At 47.9% G+C, this 25,281-nt stretch overlaps 1 protein-coding gene across 4 annotated transcripts in view; it reads right to left on the bottom strand.

Annotated features, from left to right (window-relative positions):
* Nucleotides 1-25,281, bottom strand: part of MYLK3 (myosin light chain kinase 3) — a 49,767-nt gene that overhangs the window by 12,923 nt on the left and 11,563 nt on the right. For all 4 annotated transcript variants that reach the window (XR_006408994.3, XM_044382362.3, XM_044382361.3 and 1 more), the window contains exons 2-9: nt 19,916-20,006; nt 18,642-19,047; nt 14,294-14,769; nt 12,230-12,335; nt 11,648-11,741; nt 11,114-11,223; nt 10,044-10,185; nt 2,465-2,535 (exon numbers count right to left, since the gene is read on the bottom strand). Coding sequence is in view for 3 of the 4 variants with exons in the window: in XM_044382362.3 (XP_044238297.3) it covers nt 2,465-2,535; nt 10,044-10,185; nt 11,114-11,223; nt 11,648-11,741; nt 12,230-12,335; nt 14,294-14,769; nt 18,642-19,047; nt 19,916-20,006 (1,496 nt within the window). In the remaining variant the exon portion in view is untranslated. The remainder of the gene's footprint in view (nt 1-2,464; nt 2,536-10,043; nt 10,186-11,113; nt 11,224-11,647; nt 11,742-12,229; nt 12,336-14,293; nt 14,770-18,641; nt 19,048-19,915; nt 20,007-25,281) is intronic.

Genomic DNA, 25,281 nt, shown 5'->3' on the forward strand with positions numbered 1-25,281 from the left:
CAGCAGTTTCACGTGGGTGGCCTTCTCTTCAATGTGGTTCCCCGTGTTTATTTTCTTGAACTTGCCCTCCGCCTCTGGGCCATCAGCAAAATTATTGTCATCAGAGCCTTTGACCAGGTTAACAAATTTGACTAATGTTTGATAAGCTGGCCCACAGCCCTTTTCACCTCCCTACCAGGTAACTCAGTGGCCTATGAATAATGTTCTAACATTCAGGACTCCCTATTAACGCCCCCATCTTCACTGTAACTTCCTCCCCCAGTCCCACCCCAGCTCCTGCCTTCCCCAAGAGACGACGTGTACATCCTATGCCAACCCCCAAATCCACACACCCCCATCACCCCCACCCTCCCCCTCCATGTGCTGGAGCCGGTTCTCACGGTTACATGAGAATCGATTGTGCACATCTCCTCCCAGTCTGCATTCAGTGACGTCGTGTTGAACTCAGCTGAAATTAGCAAAGGCTGCAAGTCGAACCCCATCCCCATCCAGCCCCCGGCGCTGATAAACATTTACCAGCATACTACTGCCCACAGATAACAATACCCTGTCCACCCTTCCCTTCCAGCTGCTCAGAGAAGCCTTCCCAGAATCCAGGAGCCTCAGCTGGTCAATCCCTGCTCTGAATTCACAGTTTGTCCCTGTAAGTACGCATCTGGCACGTGGACATCTGGCAGTTGGAGGGTACTACATTCGCATTTGGGAGGCGTGCATTCTCAGTGAAGACAGTGTTGGCTCTTGGAAGGGCAACAAAGTCTTAGCTATTACAATGCTTTGCGGCTCTCCAAAGGGCCATGGTACATAAACAGATACAAAGGACAACTGCAGCATTCAGTTTCATGAGGAGGGGGCCTGGTGATTAGGAAAGAAATGCTTAAAAAGGCTCTTTGGGAGGCAGGCAAGGATAATAAAAAAGATTCAGAGACATTGCTCTAGCGTGGGAGACATGCAGGTGTACGGGATGCATGCCGACTTTATGAGACAGTATTTAGGAAAATATTATGCAATTTTTTACATGATGGATTGAATGTAATCGATTTTGAAGCATTTGGGTTGGGGCCTTGGGTGTATTGTTCATGAAAAACAGTACACTGTGGAACGGGGAGCCTGAAGGTACAGTACGATTATATGAACTTTCCTCTGCTATTACTCTCATGACATCCCCCTTGGCCTCCCAGCCATCACGGGGGCATTGGAAACGCATCTTTCCCCCCTACGAAGAGGTAAGTAACCCAATGGGAGAGGGATCTGGGAAGACCGCCAGTGTGGCTTTGACTGCTACTTCTTGGAGGTAGGTCTGGACCCTCGAGGCTGAGCTCGGGCAAGTGGCTCTGTCTCCACAGGCACAAAGCTTTGCTTTCTTCCCCTTGTGGATGGAGCAGAGGGCACCATTAGGCTTTTAAAGTGACAAAAACAACTTCTTTGTGGTAAATGACCACCAGGGTGAGAGAAAATTTGAAGAGTTGAAAACTCAGCTCTAGTGTGGAGACCTACCTAGAAAACACATGATTCCCAGAGAAATGTCATTCTTGGTGGAAACAGAATTCTGGAGGAAGCCTGGAGGATAGGCATACAACTCCCCCATGTTTGTAGACCATGGAAGCTTGAAGGTTTAGGGGACAGCCCTCCCCAATGCCCAGGGTCTGCTACTGCCATTGCTAAGAACCCACACCACTGGTGTGCGTGCCAGGGGCCAGAACATTCATCATACATGTGACGGGACAGGATTGTAAAACTATCTATGGATAAACTATCCTTCATTAGGCTTCAGGCATTTTAAGGGACTTGAAGATATTTTTAAAGTCATATGTTTACTTTATGCAGTCAAACTTGAGAACCTAACCACCCCCCCAGGATAGGTCTGATTGTCGACGTATTATTCCGTTTAACCTTCAAAACTGCCCCACGCCAGCAGGCATTTCATTTGACCATCATTTTTCCAAGATTTAACCCAGTATTGAGAGGCCCAGAAACACACAGCCTGACACCACCCTATACTGGTACATATACTCCTTCCTATTTAAACTTCTAACTTCCCAGAGGGCAGGGATGGTGCTGGCTACCTCACACAGCTCAGCACAGCCTGGCTCCAGGTCGGGGGGGGGGGGGGGGGGATGAATAGAATTGATCTGAGGACACCCCCCTCCCCCCCCCCCCCCGCCCCGCAGTGGTTCTCCTTTAAGCATCACACCCTCTCCGTTCAGACAGGGGGTTTGAAATACAATTAATCCTAAAGCCTTTTAAGGAGAAACAGAGTCCAAAGCATGAAGCCACCCCCCCCCCCCGGGGGTAGTAACAAGGCCTATCTGTACCATCAAAGGCTACCCTCCTCTCAGTGAGAGAGCTTTCTGCGTCAGGCCCAAAACTCAAAAATGGGCTGAACTGTGGGTGACCACCTCCAAAAGAGCCACAGGCAGTCCCCCGGGAGCTTGGTCAAAGTGCTTCCCAAAATACAACCTCTTACCTTCTGGCCAGCCCGAAGTCAATGATTTTAATTTGATGTCCTGTCTGATTGACACACAGTATGTTCTCCGGCTGGGAAAGAAAGAGAGGTCTGCTTAGCTCAACCAGCAGCCCAGAAGGTGTGCAACCCCCACACGTATGTCAGTAGGCCTCAGCTGCCCAACCTCCAAGAGAATGAATGGGTCAGGACAGTCCTACAGGGATATTTAGATCAGGAAGACAAAGTGGGCTGGTGTGAGACAAGAAGGAGTGGTACAGACTGCAGGGAACTGGGGGACTTCTGCCCTGTGTAATGCAGTTCCAGCCGCTGGTCACCACACAGGAATGCAGGCCCAGTGGCTCAAGAGAGGCCAGAGTACAGGTTTTTATGTGAAAATTCCATGCTTTTAAATATTGACAACTCAAACTTAAACATATGCCCATGTGAGGGACTTAAACAGAACGCCTCTGTGATACAGACTTGGCCCACAAGCTGCTTGTCTGAGACTGTTGGCTTGAGGTCATGGTTCCAAACCCTGACTGCACATTAGAATGATTAGGGGATTTCTCAAAAGCCCCAGGGTCCAGGCTCCAACCCTGACCAATTACGTCACAGAATCTCAGGGGTGGGAAGCAAAGCCTCAGTAGTCTTCGAGGAGATCAGCGCTGCTCAATGTCAGTCTCCCATTTTGTGCTGATAGCTGTGACCCATGGGATGGAGGCGGTGCTCTTGACATGCTTCTCCTCTCAAGTCCTTCAGATCAGCTCTGAGGCTCAGAGGGAGCCTGGAACGATGGTTGCTGCTCGTGCAAAACAAATGTGGATGGGGTGGGGGGGGTGCACGTGGAGGATTCTTAGTAGAACAGCCCTGGAGACCCGAGGCCAAGTGCCTGAGGTCTAGGGGTCTATTGTGTGGGTCTGTGTCCCTAGATGAGTCCCTTCCCATTCCTGAAACCTCAGTGTCTCCATCTGTAAAATGGGAATAATAACCACTTCCTGCCCTCCTCCTGGGAAGCTATGAGGATCAAATCACATAACATGCATGAAAACACTGTACAGCTTTCAAAGCAAATGTCAGGTACTATTTCTCCCAACAGAAGGTTTTATTGTAACATTTATTTATGTTACAATGGAGTCATGCAATTGCTCAGCTAGGAGCAGGAGGATGGTGATTTAAAGTCTCCATGTCTTCTTTATAAGGTCTAGAACAACACTGTCCCATAGAGCTATAATGTGAACTACATATATAATTTAAAAATTTTCTAGCTGTCACAGTAAAAAGTCAAAAGAAATAAATGAACCTAATTTTTATAAATTATTGAAATATAAATAATAAATATAAATAAGAAGGATGATATCATAAAATCCATCATTTTAAAGTGTACAATTCCATGGGTTTTAGTATAGTCAGAGAGTTATGCAATGATCGCCACTATCTAATTTTAGAACATTTTTATCTCTTCCCAAAAAAAAACACAACTCATCCCCTTCTGCAGTCACTCTCCATTCTCTCCTGCCCCTGAATCTTGTAACCACTAACATATTTTCTGTCTCTTCGGATTTGCCTGCTCTGGACATTTCATATAAACGAATCATACAAACACTGGCCTTTTGCACCTGGCTTCTTTCATTTAGCATAATGTTTTTTTTTAAAGATTTTTTATTTATTTATTCAACAGAGATAGAGACAGCCAGCGAGAGAGAGAACACAAGCAGGGGGAGTGGGAGAGGAAGAAGCAGGCTCATAGCGGAGGAGCCTGATGTGGGGCTCGATCCCACAACACCAGGATCACGCCCTGAGCCGAAGGCAGACGCTTAACCGCTGTGCCACCCAGGCGCCCCTAGCATAATGTTCCTGAAGTTCATCCATACTGTAGTATGTATCAGTACCTCCCTCCTTCCTTTTCAGAGCTGAATAATATTCCATTGTGTGGCCATACTCTATTTGTGTATGTATTCATCCGTTAGTGAATATTCAGGGTGTTTTCACTTTGGGGCTATTATGCATAACGCTGCTAAGAACATTTATGTACAAGTTTCGGTGTTGACTTATGTTTTCGATAGTCGTGAGTACATACCTAGAGGTAAAATTATTGGGTCATGCGGTAACTTGGCACTTAACATTTTAGGAACTGCCAAACTGTTTTCTAAAGTGGATGCACGATTTTACAATCTCATCGGCAACGTATGAGAGTTCCAATTTCTCCACATCGTAGCCAACATTTCTTACTGTCTGTCATTTTTATTTTTTATTTTAGCTTAGTCTAATGGGTGTGAAACAGCATCTTACTGTAGTTTTGATTCGTATTTCTCTAATGACTCATGATGTTGTGAATCTTTTCATGTGCTTATTGTCCATTTGTATATCTTTATTGGATAAATGTTTATTCAAATCCTCTGCCCGTCCTAAAATTTCTCTTTCAATTATTATTGAGTTGTAAGATTTCTTTACATATTAGAGATACAAGTCCCTTATTGTTTGGAAATATTTCTTCCATTGTGTGGGCTGTCATTGCACTTTCATGACGATATCCTTTGAAGCATAAAGGTTTTTAATTTTGATAAAGTCTAATTTATCTATTTTTCTTTTCTAGCTTTTTCTTTTGAGTCATTTCTAAGAAATCACTGCCTAATAAGCCAAGGCCACAAAGATTTACCCCTATGTTTTCTTCTAAGAATTTTATAATTTTAGGTTTTACATTTAAGTCAAATCCATTTTTTTGTGTATAGTATAAGTGTATTTTTTGCATGTGGACCATCAGGCATGGTGTCCATTGAAAAGATTATCCTTTCCTCATTGGATTGTCATGGCACAGTTATCAAAAAATCAACTGACCACAAATATAAGGGCTTGGCTTTGGACTCTCGGTTGTATGCCATCAAGCTATCTATTCATCCTCACACACATAACTCATTGTTTTGGTTTCTGCAGCTTAGCTGTAAATTTTGAAATTGGCAAATGTGCATCCTTCAGCTTTGCTCTTCTTTCTCAAGATTGTTTTTGCTATTCTGCATCCCTTAAATTCCCATCTGGATTTTAGGATCGGTGCATTAATTTCTGCAAAGAGCCAGCTGCAATTTTGATAGCGACTATGTTCAATTTGTAGATCAACTATTGTCATCTTAACAAAATTAAGTCTTCCAATCCATGACCATGGGATGTTTTTCCACTTATAGGTCTTCTTTAAATTCTTCTGAATTTTCTATGGTTTTAAGAACATAAGTCTTGCACTTCATCTGTTAAACTTATTCCAATGTATTTTATTCTTTTCGATATTTCAGTAGTCCACCGTTCTTCATGGAGGATACATTCCAAGACCCCCAGTGGATGTTTAAAACCATAGCACCGAATCTCATATATGTTACGTTTCTTTATATACATACCTATGATAAACTTATAAATAACCTATAAATTAGGCAGAGTAAGAGATTAACAACTAATAACAAAACAAAACAATTATAAAAATACACTATAATAAAAATTATGTGAATGTGGTCTCTTTCTCAAAATATCTTATTCTACTATACTCAGCCTTCTACTTGTGATGACAAGAGATGACAAATTGCCTATGTGATGAGAAGTGAGGTGAATGACATAGGCATTATAATGTAGTGTTCAGCTGCTGTTGACCTTCTAACCACACATCAGAAGGAGGATCACCTGTTTCTGGACTGCGGTCAACCACAGGTGACTGAAACCATGAAAAATGAAACCAATGATAAAGGGAGGACTAATGTGGAATCTTTTTCTTAATTTTATTTACAGATTATTGATTGCTAGATATAGAAATACAATTGATAATTATACATTTGTCTTATATCTTTTAACCTTGCTGAACTGATTCATTTGTTCTAATAGTTTTCCTCCACCTTCATTAGGATTTTCTCTATGCCAGATCATGTCTGAGAATAGAGGCAGTTTTACTTCTGCCTTTCCAATCTGTATGCCTTTTATTTCTTTTCTTGCCTAATTGTCCTGGTTAGAACCTCAAGTACAATGCTTAATAGTAGTGGCAAGAGCAGACATCCTTGTTTTGTCCCTGATCTTAAGGGGAGAGCATTTAACCTTCTACTATTAAGTATAATGTTAGCTGTGGGTTTTCCATAGATGGCCTTTATCAGGTTGCAGAAGCTCCCTTCTATACCTACTGTGTCTAGTGTTTTCATCATGAAAAGTTGTCTGAAATTGTCAAATCGTTTTCTGCATCTATTAAAATGATCGTGTGATTTTGTCCTATATTCTATTGATATGGCATATTACACTGATTGATTTTCATATGTTGAGCCAACCTTGCATTTTTAGGATAAATCCCATTTTGTCTTGTGTATGATCCTTCTTATATGTTGTTGTGTTTAGTTTATTAATATTTTATGGAGGATTTTTATATCTATATTCATAAGGGATATTGGTCTATAGTTTTCTTGTGATGTTTTTGTCCAGTTTGGGTATCAAAATGAGACTGGCCTCAGGGTGCCTAGCTGGCTCAGTAGGTACAGTGTGTGACTCTTGATCTCAGGGTTGTGAGTTCGAGCCCCACACTGAGTGTAGAGATTACTTGAAAATAAAATCTTTTAAAAAAAGAAGATGACACTGGCTTCATAAAATGAGTTAGGAAGTGCCCCCTTATCTTCTATTTTTTGGAAGAGTTTGTGAATAATTGGTGTTAATTCCTCTTTAAATTAAATCTTCTTTAAATTGGTAGGATTCACCAGTGAAGCCACATGGGCCTCGGCTCTTCTCTGTGGCTAATTTTTGATACTGATTCCATCCCTTGTTACAGGTCAATTCAGATTTTCTATTTCTTCTTGAGTTAGTTTTCAGTGGTTGTGTCTTCTTAGGAATTTGTTCATTTTATCTATATTATCTAACTTGCTGGCATACAATTTTCATAGTACTCCCTTATAATCCTTTTCTCTTTCTCTAAGGCTGGTAGTGATGTCCTTTCTTTCAATCTTGATTTTAGTAATTTGAGTATTTTCTCTTTTTATCTTGGCCAATATAGCTACAGATTTGACGATTTATTGATCTTTCCAAAGAACCAACTTTTGGTTTCTTTGATATTCTCAATTATTGTTTATCTATTCTCTGTTTCATTTATTTCTGCTCTACTCTTTATTATTTCTTTTCTTCTGCTATTTTGAGTTTAACTTACTCTTCTTTGTTTCATTTCTTAAGGTGGGATGTTAGATTACTGATTCAAGATATTTCTTCTTCTTTAATATCAGTGTTTGTAGCTACAGATTTCCTCCTGCCTTAGATGTATCCCGTAAGTTCTAGTAGGTTGTGTTCTCATTTTCATTCATCTGAAAATATTTTCTAAAACTTAACTCCAATAACGTATTTTCTTTAACCCAATATGCCCAATATTTTATCATTTCAATAGGTTATCAACATGAAAGATATTGATGAGCTATTTTCCATTCTTTTTTCATATTAAGACTTAGAAATCTGCTGTGTGTTTTGTATTTACAGCACGTCTCAATTCAGATACTAAATTTTCATCAGAAATACTTTAGATGTATTTAGATTTCATGAAATTTATAGCTGAAAAGTAAATTCACATATTGAAGTCATTCCAAATATACTTAAAAGTATACTAATACCTAGAGGGTGAGTTTTTAAATTTAAATAAATTAAAATTAATAAGATTTAAAATTCAGTTCCTCAGTCACACTAGCTACATTTCAAGTGTTTAATAGACACATGTGGACTTGTGGTTATTGTATTAGACGCAGCTCTGCAGCTCCTTCTCCATGTTTTCTGTGTTTTTTGGTCTTTTTCTTGTTTGTTTTGTTTTGTTTTGTTTTGTTTTAACATCTGAGGGCGCCTGGGTGGCTGAGTCTGTTAAGCGTCTGCCTTCGGCTCAGGTCATGATCCCACGGTCTTGGGATGGAGCCCCACATCGGGCTCCCTGCTCAGTGGGGAGCCTGCTTCTCCCTCTCCCTCTGCTACTGCTCTGCCTACTTGTGCTCTCTCTCTCTCTCAAATAAATAAATAAATCTTTTTAAAAAATAAACATCTGAAGAATTTTTTAAAACATTTCATTTACTTATTTGACAGAAAGAGCAAGAGTGAGAGAGAGAGCACAAGCATGGGGAGCAGCAGGCAGACCTCGCTGAGGAAGGAGCCTGATGCAGAACTCTATCCCAGGACCTGAGCCAAAGGCAGGTAATTAACCAACTGAGCCACCCAGGTGCCCCACCTTCTTCCTGTTATTAATCCATACCAACCCCTGAGAGGTAGATACTATTATTCCCCATTTTACAATTGATGGGCTTATGCAGATCTATCAGTAAGATCAAGGCACTTACACAAGATCCCATGGCCAGGAAGGGACTGAACCAACACAAGCCCTGATCCTGGCTGGGAAATGGGCCTTTGCAATGACCATCTCCTGATGCAGAGACACAACGGTTGCCCCAAAGGCTGGTCTTTTTGACCCAGAACCACGGAGCAGAAGCCTGAGCTCCCCCTAACTGCCAACCTCACAGAGCAGCTCATCCAGCAGCTCTGGAATTAGCTCTAGTGATCAAGGGAGCCTGAGGCCAATTCCCTGCCATCGCCATCATTTTCCTCAGTACTCCAACCTTACAGTCTGATGTCAACCAGAAAAGATAGAAGAAGCAATGACCACACCCACGAAGGTCTGGCCAACCTACCTCCCACCTTCTGTGGGGAGCCACTGAAATTCCTAAAAGGAGTGGTAGAGAAACACCCTCCTTTTGGCCCAGCAGAGTGGGAAACCACAGAAACAGCCACCATGTATCAAGGGCTGACTACCAGCCCGGCACTGCACCCAGTGCATGACACGCTTACGACAATCCTAGCAAACAAGAGAGTGTAACGCATTCATTCGATGGAATACCACATGGCCCTTAAAGAGAATGAGAGATGTCTACGATGTACTATTAACTTACGAAAGGTGAGTTTAAAACCAGGATGTGTGACATGATCACCTTTGTGTTTGTGTATCATGCCAAACAGCGAATAGAGAGGACTGCTTAGCACAGACTGGATGGGAAAGAATTTTCACTGTGTATTTTATACATTTCTATATTGTCTATATTTGTTATGTTTCTATTTTAATTTTTTAAACTGATCTTAATTTTTTTTAAGTTTTACGTTTTTAATTTAAATTCCAGCTACTTGGCATCTAGTGTAATATTAGTTTCAGGTATACAATTTAGTGATTCAACACTTAGATCCAACATCCAGTGCTCATTACAAGTCTACTCCTTAATCCCCATCAGCTATTTACCCCATCCCCCTCCCCCCTCCCCCCTGGCAACCGTCAGTTCGTTCTCCATAATTAAGAATCTATTTCTTAGTTTGTCTCTCTCTAAAGATATCTTTAAAGAAAAGAAGGTCATTGTATCATTTAATCTTCAAATAACACTGAAAGACGTACAATTAACCACATTTTACAGAGGAGAGAACTGAGGTTCAGAGAGCCAGCACGACTCATTTACTCCAGAACTAGGAGATGGCAGAGAGCCAGGAATGGAAGCCAGGATCTGCTGAGAGAGCTCTTTAAGGTAAGAGGGCAGCAGAAGCTCAGGAACCCTGCCCCCCCCCCCAACATGCCCAGGTGGAGCCTGACCTTGAGGTCCAGGTGCAGGATGTAGTGTTGATGGAGGTAATGCACACCCTCACAGATCTGCTTGGTGAACAAGATCACATCCAGTTCGGTCAGCTGGTACTTCTCCTCTGTGATCCGGTCAAAGAGTTCACCCCCATCCACACTGCCAGGGCAAAGAGAGAGGCAAGCGCTGGCCTAAGCAAGGCTCTCAGAGGACTTGTCCACTCGTATCACCAAGAGTCAGAAGAGGCCGACCCAGGTAAGCCTAAGGGTGCCGCTGCCATCTGGGGTTTTATGGAGATCTTTGTTCTGGCCTGTTCCCAGCTCAGAGTGCGGGTGGTAAAAAGGAATTGATGAGCCAAAAGGAAGAATGGGATTATCTTCAGTGTTGATAATCCAGGCTCATTCTGGATATTCAGGGTCAAGGTTATAAACTCATTTGCCTACAGGGGCCAATTAGTACTTACATGACAAGGACCCAAAATGGGCAAAAAAGACCAGAGATGAGACAAAAGTTTTCATAAAATACAGTCCTTACTCTATCTTTTGTTTTTTCACTCTTGGTAGAGACCTGACATGACAAACCCTACCAGAAGGAAAACAGCAACACAAGCACAAAAATAAATGGCCTCTGAGCCTGGACCTCAGCTTCAGGGGTAGTTGGGAATGGTGGGGACTGTGGCAGCTGGGAGACTGGTTGCCCTGTCGACAAAGGTCGGTCAGTAGAAGCCCCAGCACACCATTTCCAGCTGGAAATGCAAGTCCAGCTTTACTAGATCTTTCACATTTTTAGGAAAAGCAAGATATCTGCGTTTCAATGTAAAATTTCCCGATTTCCAATTAACACCTAAATCAATTATTAAAAATTGTGTAGGCCAAACTGACATATATCTACAGGTCAGTCAGGTTTACTGCTGGTTTATGACAAATGGCTTTGTCCTCCATGCTCCATATTGGAGGTGATGACATTCCTTGGATATCCCGGAGAGGGGACGGGAAAGGGAGAGTTTTGCCTAGAACCACGGCTCCAAGCCCTAGTCCTGAGTCCTGGCCCACAGAGAAGTCACCGCTCCACCTCCCAAGACACTCACTACTCCATGACGAGGGTAAAGCTGTTCTTGCTCTCAAAGGCGTCATAGAGCTGGATCAGGTTCACATGGCTGAGCTGGTTCATGATGGTGACCTCGTTCTTCACATCCTCCTTGCAGCATCAGACGGGAGAGGAGTTTCCAAGAAATGGGTCAGGAAGATGAGCCAGCTGTGCCTCCCAAGACACACGCATGCCCACATCCTCCTTTCCTGCTCTCACATCAGGTCTCCAACTCACCACCCAAACCAGGTTCTTACAATAGAAGGGACCTTACTGCAATCCCCCTGTTCCACAGATAGGAAACCTGAGGCCCAAGAAGGAAGCCTGGAGGTCCAGAGGGACCCTGCTGCCCAGGGTGTGAGGTGATATGCTGAGCAGAGTGCGGGAGTCATGGAAAAGAGGCAGGGAAGGTGGCAGGATTATTCCTGATCAGCATGCGGGGCCTGGGGCAGCATGGGGCCAGGGGGCCAAGAAGGAAGCATAGGAGCCCTGAGCGTGGCCCAAGGTACTGGCTGGCCCAGGGCAGCTGCCTCACCCGGTCCTTGGCACTCTTCACTTTGATGATCTTGGCTGCCAGCGAGAGGCCTGTGGACTTCTCCGTGCACCTGTGCACCTGGCCGAACCGGCCCCTGCCGAGACAGGATGGTGCGGCCGGCTGAGAGCCCAAGAGGCTCACTCCATGCAAGGTGGGCCATCCCGTACCCCCGGCTTTCTGGTCCCGCCCTCTGTTCACACACACCATGGGGATCGCCCCGCACCCTGGAGGTACGACAGTCATCACCCCCACACCACATGGGTTATCCTGAGAAGACCTTCTTCACCCTATCGTAAGTGGTCTGTGCTACAGCCCAGGGGACTACCGCCCTCCGTCCACACCACCCGGACAGCCCTACTACCGCCGGGGTGTGGTTCCCACGCCCCTACCGTGTGGGCTCTCGGGCACTCACCCACTCTCTGTGGGCTACCCACTGGCTAGCATGCTGTGCTCGCTACCCCACTGCCGGCCCTGGCTCCTGATTAGCCCCTCCCTGAGAAGAATCCAGCAGCTCAGGTCTCCAGGTGTGTCTGCCCCCACCCCTCCCGCTCCTGCCCGACATCAAGGCAGAAGCCCACCTACCCTCCCAGGACGTCATGCTGGCACACTGTGTACCCTGCCGAGGTCGAGGTCTCCTTGACGCTCACCACCCGGTGCTCAAAGGGGGCGGGTGGGGCTGGGCTGTCATCTGTGTGGGAGACAATAGCCCGTGAGCCTCCCCCGTGCAGCCCCCACCTCCCGGTCACCCGCTTGGGTCAAGTGACAAGCCTGTCGCCCTTCTCAAGGATCACCTCATCGGAGTCACCCGCATGGCAGAGGCCCAAGCTGACTTTCAGAGAGGTGAGGTGACAGGCCCAATGGCACACAGTGAGTCAGTGACGGACGGGACTCAAACCCGAGTCTCCCATCGCGCACAGTGGTGCTCTGTGCAAGATGGAGACGTTCTACCCAGTGTGTTCACTGAGGCTGAGGGGGGATCCAGGCAGGATCAGTGCAGCCTCCGATCCCCTCACAGGGCAAACGGCCCACGAGGCAGCCCAGCGGGTCAGCTTCTGGGGGTGGGCTGGCAGTGGACCGTGGGCCTGCAGGGGAAACAGGGGACAGTGGCACTTGCGGAGAGAAAAATGGTCTAAGTTCTTGGGGAAAATCTTGCCCTTCGGAGGTAGTATGAACCTAGAAATGCTGCATGAAATGGAGAGAGGAATAAATCAGAACACCAAACACAATGACTTCAACTGGTTTACGTATTGAGGGCTGGAAACTCCGTGGCGGGAAGTCCGTGGCTTGGGTTGGGTTTTTCCGGGCTTGTCAGGGTTCACTCAGCGTGTTCCACCGGCAGCTCTCATGCCTCTGCAACCATACACCCAGTGCCATGAAAACATGGCTATGTCCTCCGAGTTCATCTTAAGAAGAGCAGCTTTTTGCTCCCCCAAGTAGAAGTCTGAATTTGCCTTGAGATGATCTTGCTCACTCCTTTTTGTATCTGCAAGGGCAAACCCTGAGCCCTGGACCGCAAAGGTAACGAGCATGGGCTGCTGCTGCTGCTGTTTTTCTGGGACCTAGAGATGCTCGGAGAGCCTGGAAGCAGAGTGTGTGTCACAGAGATTCCAAATCTAGAATTTGGCTCGAAGGTTCCTTTGCTGCACACTACGTGAGTGGCTGGAGAGCCACGAGGTTTGCACGCAAGGTTCTGGAGCCAGCCAGTAAGGGGCAGATCCTGGCTCCGTCACTGTCTCCGGGACCCTGAGAGTGTCCCTTGACCTCTCCCGTGTTTCCATTCATCCCCACTGCACAGGGCTGTGAGGGTAAACGCCGGCACAGAGGCACAGGGCTCGGCACACAGAGCCCTCAGCTCACATTCGCTTTATCACCACCCCCCCTCTGAAAGGACTCTGGAGTCTCAGCCTGGTTTCAGTGGCGTTTCAGGAATGAAAGGAGGCCTTTGTCCACATGTGGACCGAGTCATACAGGTGGAGAGGAAGCAGCTGGAGATGTCACTGTGACAGGGTAGCCGCAGAGCCCAGAAGCGGCAAGGGGCCGGGGATGACCTACAGAACAGACAGCCTTTCCTCAGGGACTTCCTGAAATTCCAGGGCAGGAAATCAGCCAAGGTGGCCTTCCTCCCGCCACATGGGATGAGGGCTCAGACCAAGCAGAGTGTGACCCTAAGCGCCAGAGGAGTTGAGGGCATTTGGGTCACGAGAACACAAGGATGCCTCCCACTACCACTGGGACAGAAAGCAGGTCAGCAGCCCCACCACACCTCTCTGTACCCCGGGATGAGAACTCACTGGGTGCGTGGCCAATATTAACACCAGTTAATAGATGCTCTTTTTAGCAGGGCCTTCTCTGGCTCAATCCAGAACGACACCAATGGTGGAGAGCTCAGGCAGGCTGGTGGCTTTGAGAAGTCCACCCAGTTGAGCCACACGGGCTCCTTCCTCCCCACCTGCTACAGTCACCCCCAACTCAGCCCGCTGCTTCTCCACGCCTTGCTCTCCAGCCCCAGCAGGTACTGGCAGACTGTTCCAGGTCTCGGACTCCCCCAGACCCACCTTCTTTCTCCCTGGAAGCTGCAGGAAGGCTGCCTAGGAGGAGGCCCCCAAACCTACACACCTTGGGGCACCCAGCCATGGGTTCACTTACCCAGAACCACGCTGCCCGCCTCAGCTCCAAGGGGCGTCCTCCTTCCTGCTTCAGCTCTGCCCACACCCCCGGCTGTGCAGTCCTGCCGAGACTCGGGGTTTCCTGCTCCCACGCCTTTGTCCTGCTGCTCGCCCGGGGCTCCAGCATTGTCTCCGTTGTCCCTCCTGGCCCCGCTTGGTCCCGTGGTGGACTCGGCCCCAGGCCCCAGCTTCTCCTCTGCCCTTGCTCCCTCATGGGTGCTCCGTTTCCGCAGGGCAGAAATCTTGCTGGCTCCTTTCGGGATCTGTTTTTCTGACTTGGTTGCAGGGGTCTGGGGCGTGGGCCCAGGTGGGGTCTGGGGCGTGGGCCCAGGTGGGTCCTGCTCACCTGGGTGGGCAGCCGCTGGAGCCTCCACGGGGGGCGTGGGTCTGAGGCTGCCCCCTCGGGTCACAAGCAGCTCCCCGGGGGTATCCGTCTCCTGCACGTGGATGGAGATCCTGGGGCGGAGAGAAAATACGGCCTTAAAAGCAAGGACTTTCGAGTCACCACAGACCTGGGTTCAAACGCCTGTTGTGTCCACTCAATGATCATGACCTATTGGCCTCAGTTTCTCATCCAGAAAAAGGGTCCTTGCGGTTACTGTAATAGTAAGGTAGCTTGTGTTTAGAACCAGCAGACCCCAACCCCTGACCACCTCTGTGCAGATAGGACCCCAGGAGAGGCCGGATTCAGGGAGATGGTACCATCTGCTCTCAGGATTCCAGTGGACGAGCGGCCAGGGAAGGCTGGGGTAACCTGTGATGGACACTGTGGGCACCAGATGCCTCCGAAGGCCTTAGAAACCTGCTTCTGCCCCAGGAGGACTGTGGCCTGGAGGCGGAGACCTGGGCTCTCCTACTAGGAGAAACAGTGAACCAAGCCAAATACCGCACTGGAAACCCCAGGTCAGACATGCTTTATTAAAATCAGGCAACCGCGGGGCACCTGGGTGGCTCAGTTAAACATCCAATGCTTGATTTTAGCTCAGGTGTTGACCTCAGGGTTGTGGGATCGAGCCCCATGTGAGGCTCCCCCGCTCAGTGGGGAGTCTGCTTGAAATACTCTCCCTCTCCCTTTGCCCCTCCCCGCATGTGCTCTCTGCCTCCCAGATAAATAAATAAATAAAATCTTTAAAAAAAAAAAAATCAGGCAACTGCTCACAGACACTGGACTTCTCATTCCTCTTGAACAAATAGGTCTGGCAGTGCTGGGCACGTCTGCATAGCTGAGAAGCAGCTCCCCTTCCTGACAGACCCTATTGCACACAGGCAATGCCACCGGGCCCACTTCACGTCCATTTTCATTACCCAGACCTTGCGATGGTGGGTTTGGGACCCCAGCTGGAGGTCAGGAAGGCCCTCTGAGCCCTGACGATGTTCAGAGGGAAGGACCTGACCCTGGGAACCATGACCCCCAAGGGTTCGACCCTCCTTCTCAGAGCTGCCCCTGTTATGACTGCTCTTCACAGCCCCGCTGCTGGGGTCTGTGTGTACTGGGTGGGGCTGAGGAAGTGAGTGTCTGGCATGGACTGAGTCTCGGGCGGGAGCCCAGCAGCCTCATCTCCGGTCTTAGCTCTGGACCATGCTGCTGGACAACTTTGGACAAAGGCCAGCATCAGCTCCCTCTTCTGTCAAACAGAGACGTTGATACCTCACAGAAGGGCTGAGAGTCCACAAAGAGGGAAAGCCCCGGGGGTCCCAAAATGAGGCCCAAGGGGGTGTAGCTGCTGTGAAAAACAGGATGGTGGTTCCTCAAAATTTTAAAAATAGAACTACCTCATGACCCAGCAATTTCACTTCTTAAAACGTATCCGAAAGAATTTAAAACAGAGTCTCAAAGAGGTATTTGTACACCTGCGTTCACAGCAGCATGACTCACAAAACCAAATGTGGAAGCGCCCACGTATCCGACGAGGGCTGAATGGATCAGCAAAATGTATAAAATCCACACGGTGGAAGATTATTCGGTCTTAAAGGGGAAGGACATTCTGTTACATGCCGCTACCTGGGTGAGCCTCCAGGACGTTGTGCTAAGTGAAATAAGCCGGTCACAAAGGGATTCCATTTGTATAATTCCACGTAGACGCAGCGCCTACGGTAGTCAAACTCAGAGACAGCAGGTGGCCTGGCGGCCAGGATCTGGGCAGTGGGGGAAACGGGAGTTATTCGGTGGCTACAGAGTTTCAGATTTGCAAGGTGGAAATGTCCTGGGATCTGTGTCCCAACGACCTGAATATCCTTAACACTCCAGCACTGTGCACTCACAAACGGTTCAGTTGGTAAATGCTATGTTTTTTTACCATAGTAAAAAAAGGGGGAGGCTTTTCTCTAGCAGCTGAAGGCCCAGCGCCCTCCCTGAGCTGCAGGCCGTCCTCTCAAAGCTGTGCCTGTTCCTGGATCACCGGACTTGGTACAAGCCTGTCCACAGGCAGCCTTGGGCAGGAGGCCGCCGAAGCCCCCCCAGCCCTGTGCCCCCCGGGAGGAGTGAGTACGGGTTGGTGATGACAGGGGAGGGTGTGAAGGGTGGCATCCACGCCTGGCTCGGGCCTGTCTCCACGGAGGGACACGGGAACCGCAGGGAGCCAGCTGCTGGAAGAGTATCCAGGTGGTCAGGTGGCGAGCTGATAAAGCCAAGAGTCACTGCTGTCCCACTTGGTCTTCACACCGAGCAGGGCACGGGATGACCCCAAAGCACTGCCATGCATTCCCATGACGCTGAGGATCCAAGGCTTTCCCTCCTGCGGCACGGCTCGCCCGGGGCAGGCGCTCCTGAGCAATTACCGCGCCGTGTTCCTCCAACTCCCGCCAGGGCCGCAGCACCCCGTACAGGCAGCCGCGGCCCATCAGGGCGGATGCTTGAGTTTAAACTTACTTTCTCAAAATACACTCATGTGCTAGCTGAGGAAGGGCAGGTGTGATGTCTCTGCTTCCTGAGCCGCATGGCAGGTCTAGCGTGCCTGAAATTCAGCTCAGGGCTGAAACTGACATAGAGACCTTTCCCCCCGTGCAGAGTCTTTTGGGGGCCCCTACCAAGTTCACGGAAAGTCCACCCCATCCCTAGATTCCATATTTAGAGCGCTGGCCAGGATCCAGGGAAGCCTGCCAGGAATCCCTCCTTTTAGCTGGTTAAGATCTCCCAGAGGCTCTCATTTCCTTCCTGAACAAAGGCACACAAATGATCTGGGCTGCTCTGCCAGTCACCATAGCACACAGACACCAGCTTCCCACCCTGCACCAAGCCTAGGGAAGGGATGGGGCTCTGCTACAGATAAGGACAACCCAGGGCAGGTGCAGGAGGGCACCAGACCCCCTTAAGACAGGGGAGCACCGTACACTTAGTGGGCCGCCCTGGGGGCCGGGATGCACCACAGTGCTGGGGCACACAGGGCGAGGGAGAACTTGGCAGTCAGCAGCTCTTCGTTATCCTGCACCGTGTCCTCACCCTGGCCACGGGCTGGTCCTGAGGCTGTGTCCTGAGGACACAACCCCACCTTCAGGACCCCACGAATAATCGTATAATCGTCCTGAAAGCCCCGCAGGATTGACTCAGGCTACACCAACCTCCCTCTGAATCTCCATCCTTCTCTCCCCAACTTAGTATTTGGGACCTAATTAAATGCTGACCTGAGGAGGCGGGATGGTGCAGTGGTTAGGGGTAGATTCTGGAGTCCAAAAACCTGGCTTCAGATTTCAACTTGAGAATCCCTAGCTGTGTGGCCCTGGGCACTCTCAGCCTGTTTCCTCATTTCCACACTCGCCTCCCTGGGATGCTGTGAGAACACAGCGAGATGATGCCTGTGACATGCTTGGCCGATGCCAGCACCTAGGGCTGTGCAGTGAGCCCCAGCTTGTAGCTAGTACAACTGCTCTGAGAGCTGCTGGTTCTCAGCCCTGCTCCACACTGGAATCACCCAAGGAGCTTGTATAAAAAGAGAGAGAGAGAGAAGAGAGGGAGGGAGGGAGGGAAGGATGGGAGGGAGGGAGGGAAGGAAGGGAGGGAGGGAGGAAGGAAAGAAAGGAGGAGGGAAGGAAGGAGGGAGGGAGGGAGGGAGAGAAGGATACCTGAGCCTCACTCCAGACTGAATAAATCAGACTCTGGGCATTGGTATTTTAAAAATCCTTTCAGGTAATTCTGATGGGCACCAGGTGAGAAACAGTGCTCTCAATTCCCCAAAGCAGTGCCTGTGCCTTCTCCTGTCTTCCGCTCATGAAGCTAGCCAGCACTGCAGACCGTGGACATTCGACCCCAGCAGCTAGTTCCTTGGCCACACTCCAGCTGAGGGGCTGCAGTTAATTCCTTCCCTTGCCCAGCAGGGAGGAGCTCCCCTTACCTCCGAGGTGTTTCTCCACCACCGTGAGCTGCCTTGGCTTGGACAGGCAGCCCTGGAGTCAGCCTCATGCCTGCCTCTGAGGGCTGCGGGTCAGGCCTATTAAATGACGATCCTTTTTCTGTACCGGGTAAAGCCTCCTGGCTGGTGGGGGCCTCACTGACCCTGTTGGATGCTGCAGACAGTTCCAGGTCAGTCCCAGGGTTCTCAGCGGAGGCTCCAGGAGCTTTGGCTTCCGCCGCTGTGGGCAGCGGCAGGAGGCCAGGGGGCACTTGGGCTGGGCCAGGAACTCCTTCTTCCTGCCCTGGCGGGGCCTCCACCTGGGTGGGGAGGTCAGATCCTATCTCTGAAGCATTGACGGGGGTCAGCCTCTCCACTGTCCCCTCTGGCAGGTTCACCTTCTGGCTCTCTGCAGGAAAATAGGCAGCATAAAAATGCATTCCTATATGGAGAACTCTCTCCTAGAGATATTGCAAAGGATATGCAAAGCCTGTTCAGCACGGCGTGTTTCTAATAGGCCGACTGGAATAACCCAGGTGACCATCGGTAGGAGGCTGGTTGTCTAAACCATGGCCCATCACGCAGGAGCACTGCACAGCCATAAAAAATAGCGAGACGCGAATATCTCCAGATGTGGCTGTGGAGCGATCTCAGGATACACCGTAAGTGCTAGAGAGCCAGGTGGAGACAAGTGCATCTGGTGTGCTTCTGTTTGTCTAGAAAGGGTGTGTGTGTGTGCGCGCGCGCGTGTGTGTGCGCGTGTGAGCGTGCGCGCGCGTGTGTGTGTGTGTGTGTGTGTGTGTGTGCACACATGCAGGTGCATGTGTACAACCACTTATAACATGGTCTAAAGACACAAAGAAAGATAAGACAAAAAATGTAGTAAATGGTTCCATATGCAAGGGAGGAACAAGGATAGAAGCTAGACTTCTCTTACTATCCCTGGTTTTGTCAACTGGACTTTAGAACCATGTCAATATTACACAAAATTGTAAAAGAAAATGAAACTTGAATAAAAGCAATCCGTAAAGCTTTAAAGCAAAGTGACGGAGACCTGAGATCCGAGTTGGTGGCATAACTTACACAGAAAGGAGCTAGTCCAAGTGACTTTGAAACAGCAATACACAGGGGTATATACATAAAGGGTCAAAGAAAAATGAAAAAAAAAAAAAAAGAAGCTTCAACAGTTTTTTAGCGATCACATTGTTGGTGGTGGCATTGGTATTTTTATTCCGAAACCATTATGTGTGCAATACAGCAAATGGGGTCCCACTCACCTTCCCAGGGCCCCCTGATCTCGGCTTGCACAGCTCTGGTGCTCAGCTCATGCTTTGGTTTTGCTCCTTTCTCTTCCACTCGATCTTTGTTCTGAAAGAACAATCATCATCATTGTTCGGACCACAAACATTTGTTGAGCACCTACCATGTGCTTAAAGTAGCAGTATTTATTTTACCTGGTCTCACAGTAGTACTAGAGGGTAGATACTGCTACTGTCAGTCTACAGATAAAGACGCTTACCCAAAGTCACCAAGTTCTTCCTGTGCGCCATCCTACTGGCCGCAAGGGGCAGACCTGACAGGGGCTTCTAAATAGACCGGACCTCAAAGTACTTAGACGAGGGATGGAAAATGAATTTAAAGTGTCAGTTCAGATCAGTGAGTCATGGCTATTACAGTGTTGGCTTGGCTTGGATTCTAAAGTCAGATTCACCCATGCCTGTCTGGGCGGCAAGGGACAGGGAGGAGGGTTGGAAGAGTGCCATGATCAATTAATAATGCCTGCCGGGGAGCTGGGTGCACCCTACCCTCACCTCTTTATAGTACAGTAGTGTGCCCAGAAGCACAGCCTCTCCTTGACTCTTGAGCCAGAACCTGCTGGGTTCAAACCCCATCTTCACCCCTCAGCCAAGATCCTTAACTTCTCTGTATCTCCCTTTCCTCATCTGTGAAATGGGGAGAATAACAGTCTCTCATAGAGTTAGTAAGAGGATCGGGGGAGTCGATCTGTGGGATGTCCTGACGAGGGTGCCCAGTGCATGGCAAGTGCTCAGGAGTTCTGGGGATTTTATCCTGCCTGAGACAGGGAGCTCTCTGTCTTCAATAAGCCAACTGACTGACTGATGGCTCCACTGCATAGGACCCAGAGCAGCTCTCAGCAGCCCTTCCTTTAACTCTGAGTGGTCTGTACCAGGCCAGGGCTCTTTCTCCTGAAACGGTAGGAATGTTCAGTATTTCTAAGTGTGAATATTTCTACAGGACCGGACTCCTTGCTGGGTCGCCCTGTGCTTCTAGAGGTTTTGAGACTTTGACTGCTACGGCCCCTAAGGCTCCTCCTGGTCCTTATCACAGCAGCAGGTCTGGTCAAGACACTCACCCCTGGCCCAAGGCACTTACCCCTGAAGGCCTTTCCCTTGCCTTGGCCATAGAGGCCCCAACGGGAAGCCAAAATGAGCTCAAGACACATTTTGTTTGGCCTGGACAGCATTTTAAATTTGTTATCAATACTTCAAATTAAAATTCTAAGTTCCCTTTTAGGGTTTAGGATTGTTCTATATTCTGATCGTGGTGGTGTGGATTTGGGTGCGTGCATTTGTTGAACTGCGTACTTAAAATGTACCCACTTTGTGTGTGTGCGATTTATTGTATGTAAATTATACCTTAATAAAACTGATTAGAAACAATTCTAGGATCCCAGATTCTCCTGAAAAAAATCTGAAGATCTGGCAACTTTAAGCCCACGTGGCGAAGATCGGCTGATGCCTTTCCCGCTACCTGGGGCACCACAGTCCTCACGACTCTGGAATGCCTCCCTGGCACTGAGGAGAAGGGTTGCTTCCACTGTTTTTCCTACACTCTACCCACTTCTCTCAATCCTACTATCTGCTCATCCTTTTGGGGCTCCGGCACACCACGCTTTGTCCTCCTGAGGGTCACAACACATGCGGACACCTAGGCTTGCACTTGGCATGGGCCAGGCACTTAATAAACCACACCAGCTGCTGGCAGCCTGATTAGCACGGCACCGTCAATGTGACTGGATCCCCTTACTCAGCAGAGACCTCTCCCTTGACCTCTTTCTGCAGACTCTGTCCTGCCACCCCCGTAGCTGGGGGAACGGGAAGCATTATCACGGGATGCCTCCTGTTTCACCCCGGTAGAGAGGGACTCGAACAAACTGTCCTTTGGCAGACCTTGTTGGGCTCAGAGTGTCCTCTCCCTCCCTCTGCTCTGCGTGCAGGTAGCACACGCGCACACACGGGCAAACACGCACAGTGGCATCGTATCTGCAGGGCTCAACCTTCAGATCCCTGTGTTGTCCCGTGCATTCAGAGGAAGAAGAGACCCTCGACACATTCTAGAGGGCTGGTGTCTTCTGAACAGCTTGCCTATGATTTGGGCCCAGCCCTGGCTGAGCCTGACCCTGTCCTTCGTGAGAGAGCACCTAAATTTTAGTATTAATCTGATTCATTGTTACAACCAAAATGAAATCCCACTGGGCACTTCAGAAAACCCAAGGAGGGCCTTCACAAAGTCCTGGCACAATTAATTAATTAATTAATTAATTAATTTCTTTCTTTCTTTCTTTCTTTCCTTTCTTTTTCTTTCTTTCTTTCTTTTCTTTCTTTCTTTCTTCTTTCTTCCTTCTTTCCTTTTCTTTCTTTCTTTCTTTCTTTCTTTCTTTCTTTCTTTCTTTCTTTCTTTCTTTCTTTCTTTCTTTCTTTCTTTCTCTCTTCTTAAAAAATTTTAATTCCAGTAGAGTTAACACACAGTGTTATGTTAGTTTCAGGGGTATAATACAGTGATTCAAGGGGCGCCTGGATGGCTCAGTTGGTTAAGCAGCTGTCTTCGGCTCAGGTCATGATCCCAGGGTCCTGGGACAGATTGTTGCATCAGGCTCCCTGCTCGGTGGGGAGTCTGCTTGTCCCTCTCCCTCTGCCCCTCTCTTCCACTTGTGCTCCCTCTCTTACTCTCTCTCAAATAAATAAATAAAATCTTTTTAAAAAATAAAACTAAATAAACAAAACAAAACAGTATAGTGATTCAACACTCGCACACATCGCCCGGTGCTCATCACGACAAGTGCACTCCTTCTTCCCCGTCACTTATTTCCCCCATCCCCCACCCACCTCCCCTCTGGTAACCAGCAGTTTGTTACCCAGAGTTAGGAGTTTGTTTCTTGGTTCGTCTCTCTCTCTCTCTTTTTTTCCTTTGCTCGTTTGTTTCTTAAATTCCACAGGCCTGGCACAATTTTCAAATTTAGGAGCCAGTGCTAGGGCCTAATTCGATTCCACAAATCATTACTATGCCCCCTACCCTCTGAGGAAACTTGAAGGGGGTCTCCAGAAAGTCTCTGCTTTCAGCACCAACAATGCGTTCAACAGACGGGGCGATTATACCCATTCTCTGACACCTCCTGTGAGACCCGCCCTGGCCAGGGTCCACAGCGGGAAGTAGAGGCCTCGTGTCATGGACCAACAAGGAGCTGACAGTCTGTTTGGGGGGCTAGACCCAAACCTGGAGAGGGTTACCAACAGGTATATTAAACCCAAAGACCAGAAGAGAGATCGGTCACGTGCCACTTGAATAGAACAGACAAGATATGTTGCAAGAACTCAGAAAAGAGAATGTTCTATATTTCCCCCCTGCAGAAATGCTCAAATATCTGCAAAATGTTTGGTGGCTAACATCACTAGTATATGAAGAGCTCTTACAAATCAATACGTACAAAAAACTGAAATAGAAAAGCAGAAAAAGGACACAAGCAGGCAGTTCACAGAAAAATACAAAAGGTTTTAAATCTGTGAAAGATGCTTAAACTTCCAATAAAAGAAATACAAATTAAGAGTACAGTGAGGTTTATCATTCTATCTACTTCTGGTTATGTTTGGTATTTCCCATAATGAAGCATTTTCGGTTTTTTATGAATTAAAGAAAAAGAATTAGCACTAGGAGGCATATAATCAGACTCAAATAAACAAACTGTAAGGAAAAAAAGCATAAGGCGATTAGGAAAATTTGAACACTGACTTTGGTAATATTAAATTACTGTTTACTTTTTAGTCATGGTAATGGTATCATAATTACATTTTTTTAAAAGAGCCCCTTATCTTCTAGTTATAAATGCTAATGTGTATGGAGGAAATTATCCCGTGTCGCAGACTGGCTTCAAAATAATCCAGAAGAGAGGAAAGTCGGTGGGGAATAGATACAATAACATTGGCCTCCAGTGATGGGTTCCCAGTGTTCGTGATACTAATCTCTATTTTTATAAATGTTTGAAAATTTTCACATAAAAAAGTTTGTATTTTGCAAAAATTTTCAAAGTGTTAAATGCACAATAAGATCTCAGTTTTCAATCACCACACACGCAAAGAGTAAAAAAGTTGGATAATATGCTTTGTTAGCAAAAGGGGAGGCAACAAGCTCTCCCATATGCTACTGACAGGAGATTAAATTGGAATAATTCCTTGGAAGGTCAGTTTGGCTTTAGGTACACAACTTTACCCTTTGGCTTCACCTTTGCTCTTCTAGGAGTGGATCGTAGAGATAAGCTCACACTTCTATGGATATTTACTGCACCATTATTTTTCATAGCTAAAAATGAGAAATAATAAAAGCAGACAATGATGGGGGTCTGGTTAACAAATTAAGACATGTCCCCCAGCTGGAGCACTCTGTAACTTTAAGAACGAGTAAGTTTTCTATGTACACATATGAAACAATGTGCAAAATAGATTAAGTAAAAAAAAAAAAAAAAAATCAAGGCCAGAAAAACAGGAATAATATTTGAGTTAAAACCAAGAGGTGACGCTTATAGATAAACCTATATATAGATACGGGAGGTTTTGCAGGAAACAGGCACCTGGGACGGCATGGGGAGGGCGGTGGCCCTGGGGACGGGGGCTGGAGTAGGGGGGACACGATGCTCTTTATACCACATGAGGCAGACGCTTAACTGCTTAGCCGGCTGAGCCCCCCAGGCACCCCCCATGAATGCTTTTGACCATGTGCATCTATTAGAGTAATTTTCTTCTTTAAAGCTGAGGTTGATGGGGCACCTGCGTGGCTCAGTCAGTGAAGCCTGACTCTTGATTTTGGCCCAGGTCACGATTTCAGGGTTGTGAGTTCAAGTCCCAAACGTGGGCTCTGTGCAGAGTATGGAGCCTGCTTAAGATTCTCTCTCCCCCTCTCCCTCTGTCCCTCCCCCACCCCACTCTCTCCCCCGCTAAAAAAATAAATAAGTAAAAATAAAGTTGAGGTTGCTTATCAGTGAAAAAGCAGAAGGCTACATCTCCCCGGCAGGGCAGGCCAGATCCCTAGGAGAGGTGCAGAAAGCAGGGAGCTGGGGGGAGCGGCATACTTTGGAAGAGACTGCAGGGCAGGCGTGGGGGAAGGGGTCAGCAGGGTGAGCTCTGGCCTGGCTGGGGATGAGGAGGGAAGGCACACTCCTGCAGCCCTGCAGCAGACACAGAGCACAGCTGATCTCTTGCCAGAGGCTGGTGGGTAACGACAGTGATTGAAATGGCGGCTCCAGGCCGTCTGAGGGTTGCTAAGTGGCTGACTCTTAGCTGTTCCCAAACAGAGTGTTGCCTCTCTACACCTCACAAGCACACACACAAACAACCCCCCGCCCCCCCAGCCA

This window comes from Ursus arctos, unplaced genomic scaffold, assembly GCF_023065955.2.
Source record: "Ursus arctos isolate Adak ecotype North America unplaced genomic scaffold, UrsArc2.0 scaffold_19, whole genome shotgun sequence".
Classification (NCBI taxonomy): Eukaryota; Metazoa; Chordata; class Mammalia; order Carnivora; family Ursidae; genus Ursus; species Ursus arctos.